This window comes from Dermochelys coriacea, chromosome 5 (assembly GCF_009764565.3).
Source record: "Dermochelys coriacea isolate rDerCor1 chromosome 5, rDerCor1.pri.v4, whole genome shotgun sequence".
NCBI classification, from domain to species: Eukaryota; Metazoa; Chordata; order Testudines; family Dermochelyidae; genus Dermochelys; species Dermochelys coriacea.
The window spans coordinates 134765268-134780671 of NC_050072.1; the positions used below are offsets into that span (position 1 = coordinate 134765268).

Below are 15404 nucleotides of genomic sequence, written 5' to 3' on the forward strand. Positions count from 1 at the left end.
AATTAAGCTACTACTATAAGGGATTGTTGGTATCAAAATGCATATTCACATATTATGGACTATAGGAATGTTATACAGAGCTTAAGAGTAACAACAGTGAATTTAACATGAGGATATATTAGTTAGAATTTATCTAGGATAATGTTTACAATAGCCACAGGATTCTAAAAAGTAGGAGTTAGGATATTGATTTCATAATGAACCCCAAAAGTAGTTTGAAATTAGAATCAAACTGGGAAATAAGACTTTCTTTTGCTTGAAGGCAGGATGGGATAAATTGTCCTCAAATTAAAGCTAATTGAAGGAAGTATGAAGAATAAACTTTGAACTCCATGTGAGCTGGTGTGCTGATGAAATAGCGCCTCCTTTGGTCAGGCAGGGCATTGTGCAGACTTCACTCAATCTGACAGGGAGATCAGGCAGCTCGTCTTGCCTGAGGCCTGGTCTATGTTAGGAAATTAGGTTGGTATAACTACATTGCTCAGGAGTGTGAAAACCCACGCCCCTGAGTGACACAGTTAATCTGACCTAACCCCTGGTGTAGACCGCCTCTCGGGGAGGTGGAGTACCTACGTCTATGGGAGAAGCTTTCCTGTCGGCATAGGTAATGTCTTTCACGGACACTCTACAGCAGCCCAGCTGCAGTGTATTAAGTGTAGACCAGGCCTGAGTCTCTATGGCAGTCCCATTCTGGGCTATGAAGGACTTTAGTGTGATGCTGTATGGAATCTGGGAGATACTTAAGGATATTATGAAAACCAATATTGTAAAATTGCAATGAGTTATGCCAAATGTGCCATGTAAAGAATTTGCTAAAAGTTATAATTTGCCAGGTATGATAATCTCATTTATGTGTTTGTATCGCTTTTGTATTGTAAGTTATATATGTATGGTATGTCTGTAGTTCCAAGCATCTGGATGACACCCACAGACAGATTGGCATTAATACTGCCTAGCCTGCTTGACGGCCCTTCAAGGGCCATCAGCTATACAACTGACCCATTGAGAGAAGGTAAGGGATATACCTTATGACTCAGGAAGGCATGCAGGGGCATGTCTATGGACAGAACTCTAAGGCTTCCATGACATGTGCTGGGTGGCTTGTGTTTGGACCAAAGGAAATCAAGCTGCTTGGCAAAAGACTATAAAAGGCGGCTGCATCATCTCCATTTTGTCTTCATTCTTCTTCTTATCTCTGGAGTAACCTTTCTACAAACAAAGCTCTGAACAAAGGACTGAATGACCCATCCAAGCTGTGGATGTGTTCTAGAAAGACTTTCAAGCCAGCAAACTCACTAGTACTGCTAGGAACCTGATGGACTTTAAAGTCTTTTTATGTATGTGACTGTTTTACCATTTAACATCTCTCTTCTTGTTCGTTCTTTTTTCTTTATAATAAACCTTTAGTTTTAGATACTAAAGGACTGGCTGGCAGCGTGGTATTTTGGGTAAGATCCAAACCTATACTGACCTGGTAACATGGCTGACCCTTTGGGGTCAGAAGAACACTTTGTATATGTGAGCAGAATTTTTTAAATAACTGCTCACTGTACTTGACCTAGGTGCTGATTGGGAGTCAGAGAACTGGAATGCAATAAAGGGGGCTGTGTGATTTCTTTTTTGCTTCTTGATAACCAGTGTGGGGGATCAGAAGCACAGTTAGTGACTAGTTGAGGAGAATAACTTCAATGTTACCCACCAGTCTTGGGAGCATCTGCTCCCCCTTTTGCAGCCTGTCCTGACCTTGCCATTTCCAGTGAGGGCTGTCCCAGGCACCACGGGTCACAGTTAGTTTCAGCCTGCCAGCTGTACGGGTTTCCCCTTACACTTGGTAGGGTCAGGTGGTTCTGGTGGTGCTCCGGGGGTCTGGAAACCCTTTCAAGTTCTTAAGTCTCTGAGGTAGGTAGAGAACCCAAGCCCGCCCACTCCACTGGGTTCCAGCTCAGGGCCCTTAAACCAAGCAGGCAGAACCAGGCCTGAAGAACTCCTCCTGCTGTGCCCTGAGCTCCTTAATGCCCCCCTTGTTCTGCAGGCTTCTCCAGCCTGTAGATCTGGTCGTCCCTTCTCTATGTGCTGCCTCTTGGTGGCTTTAGCTTGCTCTCAGGAGTTTCCTTCTCCAGCCTGCGTGATCCCCTGGCAGCTGCCCCTTCCCCTCTGCTTCTCAGCTCTTTTATTCTCCCAGCTGCTGTGAAGCTGCCAATCAGCATTGGGTGGAGTTCCTGCATTAACCCCTTGGTTGTCAGGCCAGCATGGGGTATATACAACCCATGAAACTCCAAGATAAATGAAACTTCAAGGAAATAATTACAAAAGAATATGAAAAGACAGTTATCACTGTTGTTAAATGTTTCAGAAAGCATTAATAGAAAGCAGAACAAAAAGGCACAATTATGTTAGTATTATACATGTGAATTGACAATACCAAAAAGGAATTAAAGAATTCCAGGAAAAACTGAATCTGCACGGAAAGATTCACTTTTCTGAAGCTTAGCTGCCACCTACTGGATGGGTAAAAAGTGCAAGGACACCTCACCTCCCTAACTGATGGATTTATCACCTCTAACCTGAAATCGAGACATTCCCAGAGTTTGTGATGTCCAATGAGAAGGTGCCAAAATCAAGAAATTGATCCTTCTCAGGGATGGAAGTCATCAATGCCACTGTATGGAAGAATGATGCAAAGACGAAAATGATTGAGTAGTACCACCTCATCTAAAGATCAGCTGCTCCTGAGTGTAGAGTCATCCTGATGTGATCCAGAGGGCTTACCCTTCAAAGAAGAAGTGATCATTCATTTGATTCTTCTCTCCCAAGAGGTAGTGATTTTCTTTAACTAGGAGCCTTTCCTGGGCATGGTCCAATATCCCAACCATAAGCTCATCTTGGGAAAGAGGAAGCTTTCCTGAAGATTAGAGACCTCAACAAAGAAGAAACCACCACCGCATGAAAAGACTTCAAAGAACGCTAAGGTTAAGGGTGAGACCAACCTAATCTGTTTAAAGAGCAGAGGGACTGGAAAAATCAATATTTATATCTCAAAGATTCCACTGGGAATTTCTGTACATTGAAGGAAGATAGAACTTGGTCTGAAAGAGTAAAAATACTGCTTCCTAGATAATTGAAAGAATTGGAACTTAGTCTGGACTTATGGAACAAAGATCTATTATGCTGGTAAGAATCAACTTTGGGAGATATACAAACTGATAAGCTTGACAACTTACGTAGTTGTTACTGAGAAATCTTGATTTGAAGTAGTAGAAGAAAAGATCAATTCTGGAACAAGAGAGAAAGATGATGCACTGAAATAGCATTAAGTTTGAAATCTTTCTCCTACAAATAATAATTAGACTGGGTTCACTTCTGAAACACTGAAAACAAGTTGCTTTGGTGCCTGATTTACATGCCCATTTCCAAACAGAGAACCCTGTAACCTTAATGTTTGCATTTTCTGTATGTTAAGGCTGATTAACTATCACCCATCTTACAAAAGTATCTTTGCCACTGCCTACAAAAGAATACTGAGCTTATAATTGTTGTGCTGTCTATGTATGTGCCTCTTCAAATTGTACTAATTTGTGTCATCATATCTTTGTGAGAGCTAACTGCTGATGGTTATCTCTTGTTCCATTGACCTACTAAAACTAATTTCTAAAAGTAAGTACTGCTGAGACCTTTCTGGCATTTTGATTCTTTTAGCTTCAGAGATTTGTTATATTAAGCTTAAATATAGAGTTGTTATGCAATATAGTTCAGTTTCATTTTAATTTACATTTGATTATATGATACTATTTCTTTTAAGTATGGTTACTGATGTAAATGATGCTTGAGTCTTAGCATTCCTTAACTGAATAATATCCTTTCAATGCTATTATGTTCTAAGTAACCGTTTGATTCTCACTGCTTGTTGAAGTGTATACTCCCATTATTCTAGTCCTTTGGACAGTTAATCAAACTTTGTCATCTTTTTATCTTATATGCTAGAATTTCCTATTTGATTTTTTAAGCGTGACTAATGCCTTGCATCACTCCATTTATTTACCTTTCTTCTCATACTGTGTAACTCATTTGCACACTCTTTATTAGTTGACGTTTTGTTTTGTTAAGTTTTTTACTGTCTTTGAGTACTTCAATAAACAATTGCTTTTATTTCAAAGTCAAGTTTGTTTTGTTAAGTTTGGGACATGAATTATTGATAATTGTTATTTGAGACTGGTCCAGGGAGTGGATCCCACATTCTATTTTTTGATGTTGTTTTTTCCTGAACTAGTCGTATGAGAAACAATTAGTTGTTAAAAAGAAAAGAAGTACTTGTGGTACCTTAGAGACTAACAAATTTATTTGAGTATAAAGCTTTAGTTAATAGTTCCACCTAATTGATTGCTGTTTCTCCCAGTTTTTAATTTTCATAATTTGGTTTGTTTTTCTTTCTGGTAAGTTTAAAATTAACTGGTAGTCGAGATTTTGAAAGACACCTTTTCATCCCCACAGGTGGGGAGAGAGGAAAGCTGGAGCACAAAGTGGTGAAGTAATTTATGTTACATAGCTTATTAATGACTGAGCCAGGTCTCTATGCCCAGTCTGATGCCCTATCCACTGGATCACACTGCCCCCCAAACTGATGGCTAGTAGCAGAAAGGGGAACAATCAATCAGTGGGCCGATGGACTTGCTGGCTGCCTGCTGCCTGTGCTCATCATAGCCAGCCGGCTAAATTTATTCAAACCCCTGCTCAATAGCAGAGCTTGGGAAGAGTAGAGAGCTGGGAAGGGAAGAGTCATGCAAGTTGGAAACAGGGGCCTGGGTCTACACTACAAGTTAGGAAGATGCAAGTTGCTTTGCATAGACCTATCGTATGCATGTGTCTATACTCAAATTTGTCTCCAGCTGATATAAGAGGCCTGCTACAGTGATGCAGTAAAATCACCTGTCTTGTCTCAGTCAGGAGAAGCATTTACATGAGGAGGAAAGCAGCTGATGAGGAAAGGAGGCAGGGTGGGCAGTGTCAGTAAATGGAAATAGTAGATGGAGCTTGGCAGTTCCATTGACTATGCTTTGCAGAGATCAGTTTGATTATGAGTCATAATATAAGTTTTTCAATTGCTCTCCAGTTGCATTGGCTATAGAATGGGGTAGGAACTTGGATGACACTGTCACTTAGAAAGCTTGTTGGTCACCAAGACCTAAAAGTTAAGATTGTTTTACATAAAGTACTTAAGTAACTAGAGTAGTTACACATATGAGCAATCTCGTGACAAGTCCAGAGGAGCCACACACTCCAACTGTCAGACTACCCATATTGTAGGACAGCAGTGTATTATAGCTGCTGTATTGCTGCACAACAGATGGTTTGTACAGACTACTAATAGTGTGACCAGCCCCCTGGGGCTTACCATATTGTTCTCCTTTATTCTACAGGCATTAAAAACAAAATGTTGAAAAGTGTGTGCTCCTAACTTTAAACACCCAGGTTTGAAAAGTTTGGTCTATGCGTGGACCAGTGCAATTTGGGCCAACAATTGTTTAAATTAATTTTAACTGCATTTTGATTAAAATCTTCCTGATAATGAAAATGATAGCTGTAATATGTTATTAATAAATCATATGATAATAAACTGTTCTAACTTTTTAATAATAGCCCAGATAAAGGGAGTTTTTCCCAAGTTAGTCCTGCAGGATTTGTCTCACAATTTTACGTTACTTATTAATATGACAGGCGTGCTTGGAATCAACGTTCCAGATTAGTCACAGCCAATAGCTGAGGTAAGGTCCCTCTCAGAGTTCCTTGTAGCATAGTCAACAGTACATTCCACTATTGCCTAGTCGAGGCTTGGATTTGGGAAGACCCTTGATGGTGACACTATCAAATCACACAAATAGCACTAGGTTAAACTAAATTGACCACACACGCTCTGTGCTTTTGATGACCACCACGGTACTCAATATTGTCATGGAGATGTTCAGATGTGTGGCCTCCTCTATAGCAGCTTTGCTCAAGTACAGCAGCCCAGCATGCATCTCTAGCTTCCAGTTGTTCCTGCCATTATTTCAAAGGGACAAAGGCAAGATAGAAGCCCAGACAAAGCATAAATGTTACACAGATGGGCAAACAGAGTCAGAATCCTGTTGCATTGGAAAAAAAAAAGAGCCATGGAGATTCAGCTGATGATCACTGTCCACACTCAAAACCTATTTTTTGCCTTCTCCCCTCATAAATCGCTTACACTTAAAAGAAAGCCTCTAATTAAACGACCAAACTATTACTACAGAAACCAAAGATTTTCTAGATTTTGTTTATTTCACTTGTAGAATCTCTTGTCATATTGAATTCAATACACTGGCCTCCTTAAAAATAACTAAACTTGATGCATACAAAAACTTACAAAGATTAATCCCTGTGACCAATCAAGATTCTCTAGTGGGCATGCATAATGAGAGGCTAAGCTTCCAGAACTGTCACTCATGATCATTAAAAGCTTGGAAAATGATCTTTACTTTTAAATGTTTGGGGAATCATGTAGCGTGCAGTGTGGTGTTCAGTTACAAACTCCCTTTCTTGGCAAGCCTCACCTCCAGAAGTGACAGGGACACTGATATGACTTGAAGAGACTTATGACCAAATTATAAAAAAAAAAAAAAAATAGAAACTAGTCCTTTGTATACAATAATTTGAGGTGCAGCCCTGATGCAAGGACGGGGCATAAGCTGCACCATCCCAGTAGTAGTGTCAGGAGGAACTGTGTTTCAAACACCCCTCAAATCACAATTGCTCCCTTTAGTCCTCCTTGTATAAACTGGACTAGACAAACTGAACTAGACTATTTAGAAAAACTGGACATGCACAAGTCCATGGGTCCAGATCTAACGCATCCAAGGATGCTGAGGGAGTTGGCTGAAATGATTGCAGAGCCATTGGCCATTATCTTTGAAAATTCGTGGCGATCGGGGGAGGTCCTGGACGATTGGAAAAAGGCAAATATAGACCCATATTTTAAAAAGGGAAAAAAAGAACCCGGGGTACTACAGACTGGTCAGCCTCATGTCAGTCCCTGACAAAATCATGGAGCAGGTCCTCAAGGAATCCGTTTGGAAACACTTGGAGGAGAGGAAGGTGATCAGGAACAGTCAACATGGATTCAACAAGGACAAGTCATGCCTGACCAACCTGATTACCGTCTATGATGAAATAACTGGTTCTGTGGATATGTGGAAAGAGATGGATGTGATATATCTTGACTTTAGCAAAGCTTTTGATACGGTCTCCCACAGTATTCCTGCCAGCAAGTTAAAGAAGTATGGGCTGGATGAATGGACTATAAAGTGGATAGAAAGCTGGCTAGATCATCGGGCTCAATTTGTAGTGATCAATGGCTCCATGTCTAGATGGTAGCCAGTATCAAGCAGAGTGCCCCAACGGTCGGTCCTGGGGCCAGTTTTGTTCAATATCTTCATTAATGATCTGGAGGATGGCATGGATTGCACCCTCAGCAAACAGGACCAACACCAACTAAATCATCCCAGCCAAGGCTGTGTCAAGCCGGGCCTTAAAAACCTCTAAGGAAGGAGATTCCACCACCTCCCTAGGTAACCCATTCCAGTGCTTCACCACCCTCCTAGTGAAAAAGTTTTTCATAATATTCAACCTAAACCTCGCCCACTGCAACTTGAGACCATTACTCCTTGTTCTGCCATCTGCCACCACTGAGAACAGTGTAGATACATCCTCTTTGGAACCCCCCTTCAGGTAATTGAAGGCTGCTATCAAATCCTCCCTCTTCTCTTCTGCAGATTAAACAACAGCAGTTCCCTCAGCCTCCCCTCGTAAATCATGTGCCCCAACCCCCTAATCATTTTCGTTGTCCTCCGCTGGACTCTTTCCAATTTTTTTCACATCCTTCTTGTATTGTGGGGCCCAAAACTGGACACAGTACTCCTGATGAGGCCTCACGAATGTTGAATACAGGGGAACGATCACGTCCCTCGATCTGCTGGCAATGCTCCTACTTATACAGCCCAAAATGCCATTGGCCTTCTTGGAAACAAGGGCACACTTTTGACTCATATCCAGCTTTTCGTCCACTGTAACCCCTAGGTCCTTTTCTGCAAAACTGTGCCTAGCCATTTGGTCCCTCGTCTGTAGCGGTGCATGGGATTCTTCCGTCCTCAGTGCAGGACTCTGCACTTGTCCTTGTTGAACCTCATCAGATTCCTTTTGGCCCAATCCTCTAATTTGTCTAGGTCCCTCTGTATCCTATCCCTACCCTCCAGCGTATCTACCTCTCCTCCCAATTTAGCGTCATCTGCAAACTTGCTGAGGGTGCAATCCACACCATCCTCCAGATAATTAATGAAGATATTGAACAAAACCATCCCCAGGACTAACCCTTGGGGCCCCCCGCTTGATACCGTCTGCCAACTAGACATGGAGCCATTGATAACTACCCGTTGAACCCGATGATCTAGCTAGCTTTCTATCTACCTTATAGTCCATTCATCTAGCCCATACTTCTTTAACTTGCTAGCAAGAATACTGTGGGAAACCGTGTCAAAAGCTTTGCTAAAGTCAAGGAATAACACGTCCACTGTTTTCCCCTCATCCACAGAGCCAGTTATCTCATCATCGAAGGCAATTAGATTAGTCAGGCATGACTTGCCCTGAGAATCCATGCTGACTGTTCCTGATCACTTTCCTCTCCTCTAAGCGCTTCAGAACTGATTCCTTGAGGACCTGCTTCATGATTTTTCCAGGGACTGAGGTGAGGCTGACTGGCCTGTAGTTCCCCAGATCTTCCTTGTTCCCTTTTTAAAAGATGGGCACAACATTAGCCTTTTTCCAGTGGTCAGGGACCTCCCCCGATTTCCATGAGTTTTCAAAGATAATGGCCAATGGCTCTGCAATCACATCTGCCAACTCCTTTAGCACTCTCTGACGCAGCACATCCGGCCCCATGGACTTGTGCTCGTCCAGCTTTTCTAAATAGTCCCGAACCCCTTCTTTCTCCACAGAGGGCTGGTCACCTCCGCCCCATGCTGTGCTGCCCGGTGCAGTAGTCTGGGAGCTGACCTTGTTTGTGAAGACAGAGGCAAAAAAGCATTAAGTAGATTAGCTTTTTCCACATCCTCTGTCACTAGGTTGCCTCCCTCATTCAGTAAGGGGCCCACACTTTCCTTGACTTTCTTCTTTTGCTAACATATCTGAAGAAACGCTTCTTGTTACTCTTAACATCCCTCGCTAGCTGCAACTCCAAGTGTGATTTGGGCTTCCTGATTTCACTGCATGCCTGAGCAATATTTTTATACTCCTCCCTGGAAGAAAGTCTGGGTCTGATTCTGATTTCCTACTAGTGTTATTTACTATTGCAAATTTATTGACTACAGTAGAATTACTCTTGATTTGCACTTGCATGAGGTAGATCAGAATCAGGTTTGACAGTCTGTTGTATTTTGGGGTTGGAGACTTGACTGTGAATTTCCTCCCTTTTGGGTGTGACCATGCAAGTGCTTACACCCAAGTAACTTTACTCACATAAGTATCACCATTGCCTTCAGTGGGATTATTCAAAGCCGATAGATTTTTCATAATCAAGAGGAAATTTTATTTTTAAATGGCAGTTTTAATGTACATTAAAGATCAGGCCTGTCAACCTTGAAAGGAAAGAATACTTTTATTGTTAAAGATGAATAAAGCTGTGACTATTTAAAATTAGGCTAAGTACTGACAAATATAAACATTTACACAGAAGTGATTTGTCTTTCAAACTGGAAATATGTTACGAATTCACCTATTCTGGAGCTGTGGTCGCAGCGGGTTTCACTGATTTTACTGTAACACATTCCAGAAAGGTCCATTGCAATATTGTACTAATGGATGTAACACCAACAAAGAAATCAGAGCTTATAAGCAAGCACAGCATAGGTCACTTAATATTGACTCAGTGGAAAATGTCACCCCCATGGGAGGGGGGCAACCCCTGGGCCAAAACACATAGTACTAATTTGGTACAACTGATGCCCATTTAATATCAATTGTCAATTGAAAATTACTGTTGTCCAAACACATTTAGGATCTCGCAACTAGCTCAATGTGAGTGTATCCATGTGCCCAAGGAAAGCCTCCATGGGCACAGATGTCCACACATATAGATCTAATTGCAAGATCGGGACCTTACTACTATTTGGTACTCCCTGAGGCCCAAGATTCTTCATCTTGTCAGTTAACAGCTCAGTATGATTTTTGTTTCAGCTTGTTTTCCTACAGCTCTGTAATTAATAATTTCACTTTGTAATAGTAAAGAAATGAAAACAAAAACCTCTGTTTGGGTGATTTGATTTTAAGCTAATGAATGTCAGAGCAGCTACGGAAGAGTCTTGGATAATGGAGAAAAGACATGGGCGAACTGATGGAGACAAATATTTAGAAAAGAAAGATCAGGCCTTTTGAACAGATAATAATCACTGGGGCCATTTAGGTTTGCAATCCAGACTTTAACTTAACTGAAAGTAGTGAAATCTTAGGTTCAACTTTACTGCCAGTGAAGCAAACAGAAATTTTGCCATTGACTTTGAATGGAAGCAGGGTTGTGCCCTTACAGAGTCAACAAAAAAAATTTGCTATCATAGCACAGCGGGGGGACGGGGAGGTGGGAGAAGGAGAAAAACCTTTTGTGGCGATAATCAAGGTGGGCCATTTCCAGCAGTTAACAAGAACGTCTGAGGAACAGTGGGGGATGGGGTGGGGGGGGGCAGAAATAACATGGGGAAAATAGTTTTACTTTGTGTATTGACCCATCCACTCCCAGTCTCTATTCAAGCCTAAGTTAATTGTATCCAGTTTGCAAATTAATTCCAATTCAGCAGTCTCTCGTTGGAGTCTGTTTTTGAAGCTTTTTTGTTGAAGTATAGCCACCCTCAGGTCTGTGATCGAGTGACCGGAGAGATTGAAGTGTTCTCCAACTGGTTTTTGAACGTTATAATTCTTGACGTCTGATTTGTGTCCATTTATTCTTTTACGTAGAGACTGTCCAGTTTGACCAATGTACATGGCAGAGGGGCATTGCTGGCACATGATGGCATATATCACATTGGTAGATGCACAGGTGAACGAGCCTCTGATAGTGTGGCTGATGTGATTAGGCCCTATGATGGTGTCCCCTGAATAGATATGTGGACAGAGTTGGCAATGGGCTTTGTTGCAAGAATAGGTTCCTGGGTTAGTGGTTCTGTTGTGTGGTTGCTGGTGAATATTTGATTCAGGTTGGGGGGCTGTCTGTAAGCAAGGGACTGGCCTGTCTCCCAAGATCTGTGAGAGTGATGGGTCGTCCTTCAGGATAGTTGTAGATCCTTGATGATGCGTTGGAGAGGTTTTAGTTGGGGGGCTGAAGGTGATGGCTACTGGCGTTCTGTTGTTTTCTTGTTGGGCCTGTCCTGTAGTAGGTGACTTCTGGGTACTCTTCTGGCTCTGTCAATCTGTTTTCTTCACTTCAGCAGGTGGGTATTGTAGTTGTAGGAATGCATGATAGAGATCTTGTAGGTGTTTGTCTCTTCTGTCTGAGGGGGTTGGAGCAAATGCGATTATAATTGTAGAGCTTGGCTGTACACAATAGATCGTGTGGTGTGATCTGAATGAAAGCAAGAGGCACGTAGGTAGGAATAGCGGTCAGATAGGTTTCCGGTATAGGGTGGTGTTTATGTGACCATCGCTTATTAGCACCGTAGTGTCCAGAAGTGGATCTCGTGTGTGGACTGGTCCAGGGCTGAGGTTGATGGTGGATGGAAATTGTTGAAATCATGGTGGAATTCTTCAAGGGCTTCCTTTCCATGGGTCCAAATGATGAAGATGTCATCAATGTAGCGCAAGTAGAGTAGGGGCATTAGGGGACGAGAGCTGAGGAAGCGTTGTTCTAAGTCAGCCATAAAAATTTTGGCATACTGTGGTGCCATGCGGGTACCCATCGCAGTGCCGCTGATTTGAAGGTATACATTGTCCCAAATGTGAATAGTTATGGGTGAAGACAGAGTCACAAAGTTCAGCCACCAGGTTAGCCGTGACATTATCAGGGATACCGTTCCTGACGGCTTGTAGTCCATCTTTGTGTGGAATGTTGGTGTAGAGGCTTCTACATCCATAGTGGCTAGGATGGTGTTTTTAGGAAGATCACCAATGGACTGTAGTTTCCTCAGGAAGTCAGTGGTGTCTCGAAGACAGCTGGGAGTGCTGGTCGCGTAGGGCCTGAGGAGGGAGTCTACATAGCCAGACAATCCTGCTGTCAGGGTGCCAATGCCCGAGATGATGGGCATCCAGGATTTCCAGGTTTATGGATCTTGGGTAGCAGATAGAATACCCCAGGTCGGGGTTCTAGGGGTGTCTGTGCGGATTTGTTTTTGTGCTTTTTCAGGGAGTTTCTTGAGCAAATACTGTAGTTTCTTCTGGTAACCCTCAGTGGGATCAGAGGGTAATGCAACCGATGAAGTGAGCTGTAGTTCACGAAAGCTTATGCTCTAATAAATTTGTTAGTCTTTAAGGTGCCACAAGTTCTCCTTTTCTTTTTGCGAATACAGACTAACCCGGCTGCTACTCTGAAAACTGTCATAGAAGTATACTGAGACAGGATTTTTTTTTATGGGGGCATCATAAAAAGAGTATAACACATATGAAAATATGGGGGAGAGGTGCCATCCATGTGTCATGCTCATCACAACCCCCATGTGCTTAGGCTCCTGTGTATTATACTGTACAACACTTTACAGGGGTAGGAGCCAGGCAGAGGATGCTGGATCCCAGCTCCTCCTCCAGTCTCAACTCCTCTTCATTCATGCCCAATCCCAGACAGCCCGGGGACTGCCCTTCCCTCCTGAATCCTAGCTCCTTCCAAGAGCCCCTTCCCCCAGCAGCCCTAACTCAACCCCCGGCAGCCCTTCTCCCCAATCCCAGCCCTCCGCAGCCCCTTCCCCCAGCAACCCGAACCCAGGCCCCAGCAGCCCCTGCCCCCATCCCCAGCACCCCCACAGCAACCCTAACCAGCCCCCACCAGCCCCTGCCCCCAATCCCAGCACCCCACAGCAACCCTAACCCAGCCCCCAGCAGCCCCTGCCCCCCATCCCAGCCCCCCCACAGCAACCCTAACCCAGCCCCCAGCAGCCCCTGCCCCCATCCCCAGCACCCCCACAGCAACCCTAACCCAGCCCCCACCAGCCCCTGCCCCCATCCCAGCACCCCCACAGCAACCCTAACCTAGCCCCCAGCAGCCCCTGCCCCCAATCCCAGCCCCACCAGCCCCTGCCCCCCAATCCAGCCCCCCCACAGCAACCCTAACCCAGCCCCCAGCAGCCCCTACCCCAATCCCAGCACCCCCACAGCAACCCTAACCCAGCCCCCAGCAGCCCCTGCCCCCAATCCCAGCCCCCCCACAGCAACCCTACCCCAGCCCCCACCAACCCCTACCCCCATCCCAGCCCCCCCACAGCAACCCTAACCAGCCCCCACCAGCCCCTACCCCAATCCCAGCCCCCGACACAGCAACCCTAACCCAGCCCCCACAGCCCCTACCCCCAATCCCAGCCCCCGACACAGCAACCCTAACCAGCCCCCACCAGCCCCTGCCCCCAATCCACCCCCGACACAGCAACCCTAACCCAGCCCCACCAGCCCCTGCCCCCATTCCCAGCCCCCCCACAGCAACCCTAACCCAGCCCCCACCAGCCCCTACCCCCAATCCCAGCCCCCGACACAGCAACCCTAACCCAGCCCCCACCAGCCCCTGCCCCCAATCCCAGCCCCCCCACAGCAACCCTAACCCAGCCCCCAGCAGCCCCTGCCCCCAATCCCAGCCCCCCCACAGCAACCCTAACCCAGCCCCCACCAGCCCCTACCCCCAATCCCAGCCCCCCCCACAGCAACCCTAACCCAGCCCGCAGCAGCCCCTGCCCCCCATCCCAGCCCCCCCACAGCAACCCTAACCCAGCCCCCACCAGCCCCTACCCCCACTCCCAGCCCCCCCACAGCAACCCTAACCCAGCCCCCAGCAGCCCCTACCCCCATCCCAGCCCCCCCCACAGCAACCCTAACCCAGCCCCCAGCAGCCCCTGCCCCCCATCCCAGCCCCCCCACAGCAACCTTAACCCAGCCCCCAGCAGCCCCTGCCCCCATCCCAGCCCCCCACAGCAACCCTAACCCAGCCCCCACCAGCCCCTGCCCCCATCCCAGCCCCCCCCACAGCAACCCTAACCCAGCCCCCAGCAGCCCCTGCCCCCCATCCCAGCCCCCCCCACAGCAACCCTAACCCAGCCCGCAGCAGCCCCTGCCCCCCATCCCAGCCCCCCCCCACAGCAACCCTAACCCAGCCCCCACCAGCCCCTGCCCCCAATCCCAGCCCCCCCACAGCAACCCTACCCCAGCCCCCAGCAGCCCCTGCCCCCATCCCAGCCCTTAACCCCTCCCCCTCCTTCAATCCCCTTCCTACCCAGCAGCTTCTCCGCCAGCCGCCGAAGTCCTCCCTGCACATGCGCACAGGCCGCCCCCCGCGCCTGCGCACGGCGCGTCCCTGCCCCTCTCCCCTCCTCTCTTGTGCAGGGGGCTGCGGAGGCGAGTCATGATGGCGGCGGCCAGGCTGTGAGGCGCGAGAGACTCTCCCCGCCCGCCCGCCCGCACGCGCGCCCCCGCCCCTCCCCCGACTCCCCTCCCCTGCCCGCGCGCCAAGCGGCGGGAGCGGCCCCGGGGCCCCGGCGGCGGGAGCGGGTCCGGGAGGCGCAGGCCGCGAGCGCGGGGCGGCCGAGCCCGGGGCGGCGCCCTCGCCATGCAGATCACCCTGAAAACCCTGCAGCAGCAGACCTTCAAGATCGACATCGACCCCGAGGAGACGGTGCGCGGGGGGGCGGGCCGGGGCCGGAGGAGGCCCCGACGGGGGGGGCGGGGGGAGGGTTGGGGTGATAGGCGTGGGGAGGCCGGGGGGGAATAGGCCCCTCTGGGGGAGAGCTGGGGGGCTGGGGAGTGGCGCGGGGGGAGGTTGGGCTGGTAGGGGTGGGGAGGCCGGGGGGGGGAATAGGCCCCTCTGGGGGAGAGCTGGAGGGGTTTGGGGGAGTGGGAGGGGGGAGGTTGGGGTGATAGAGGTGGGGAGGCCGGGGTGGGGGGAGGGAGTAGGCCCCTCCGGGGAGAGGTGGGGAGGCCGGGGTGGGGTTGGGCGGGAAGCTGGAGGGGTTGGGGGGAGTGGCACGGGGAGGTTGGGGTGATAGAGGTGGGGGAGGCCAGGGTGGGGGGAGGGAGTAGGCCCCTCCAGGAGAGAGGTGGGGAGGCCGGGCGGGGGTTGGGGAGAGTGGCGCGGGGGGCGTTGGGGGGATAGAGGGGGGGAGGCCAGGGGTGGGGGCGGGAGGAGGTCCCTCTGGGGGGGTTGTGGGGAGTGGCGCGGGGGGGTT

General features: G+C 47.5%; 1 protein-coding gene across 2 annotated transcripts in view; it reads left to right on the forward strand.

Annotated features, from left to right (window-relative positions):
• Nucleotides 1-14695: 14695 nt before the first annotated feature.
• Nucleotides 14696-15404, forward strand: part of RAD23B (RAD23 homolog B, nucleotide excision repair protein) — a 58536-nt gene continuing 57827 nt past the window's right edge. Inside the window, exon 1 of one of the 2 annotated variants that reach the window (XM_038401744.2) lies at nucleotides 14696-14854. In XM_038401744.2, the coding sequence (XP_038257672.1) occupies nucleotides 14789-14854 (66 nt within the window). In that variant the 5' untranslated portion in view covers nucleotides 14696-14788. The remainder of the gene's footprint in view (nucleotides 14855-15404) is intronic. The other variant, XM_038401745.2, reaches the window with a different exon arrangement.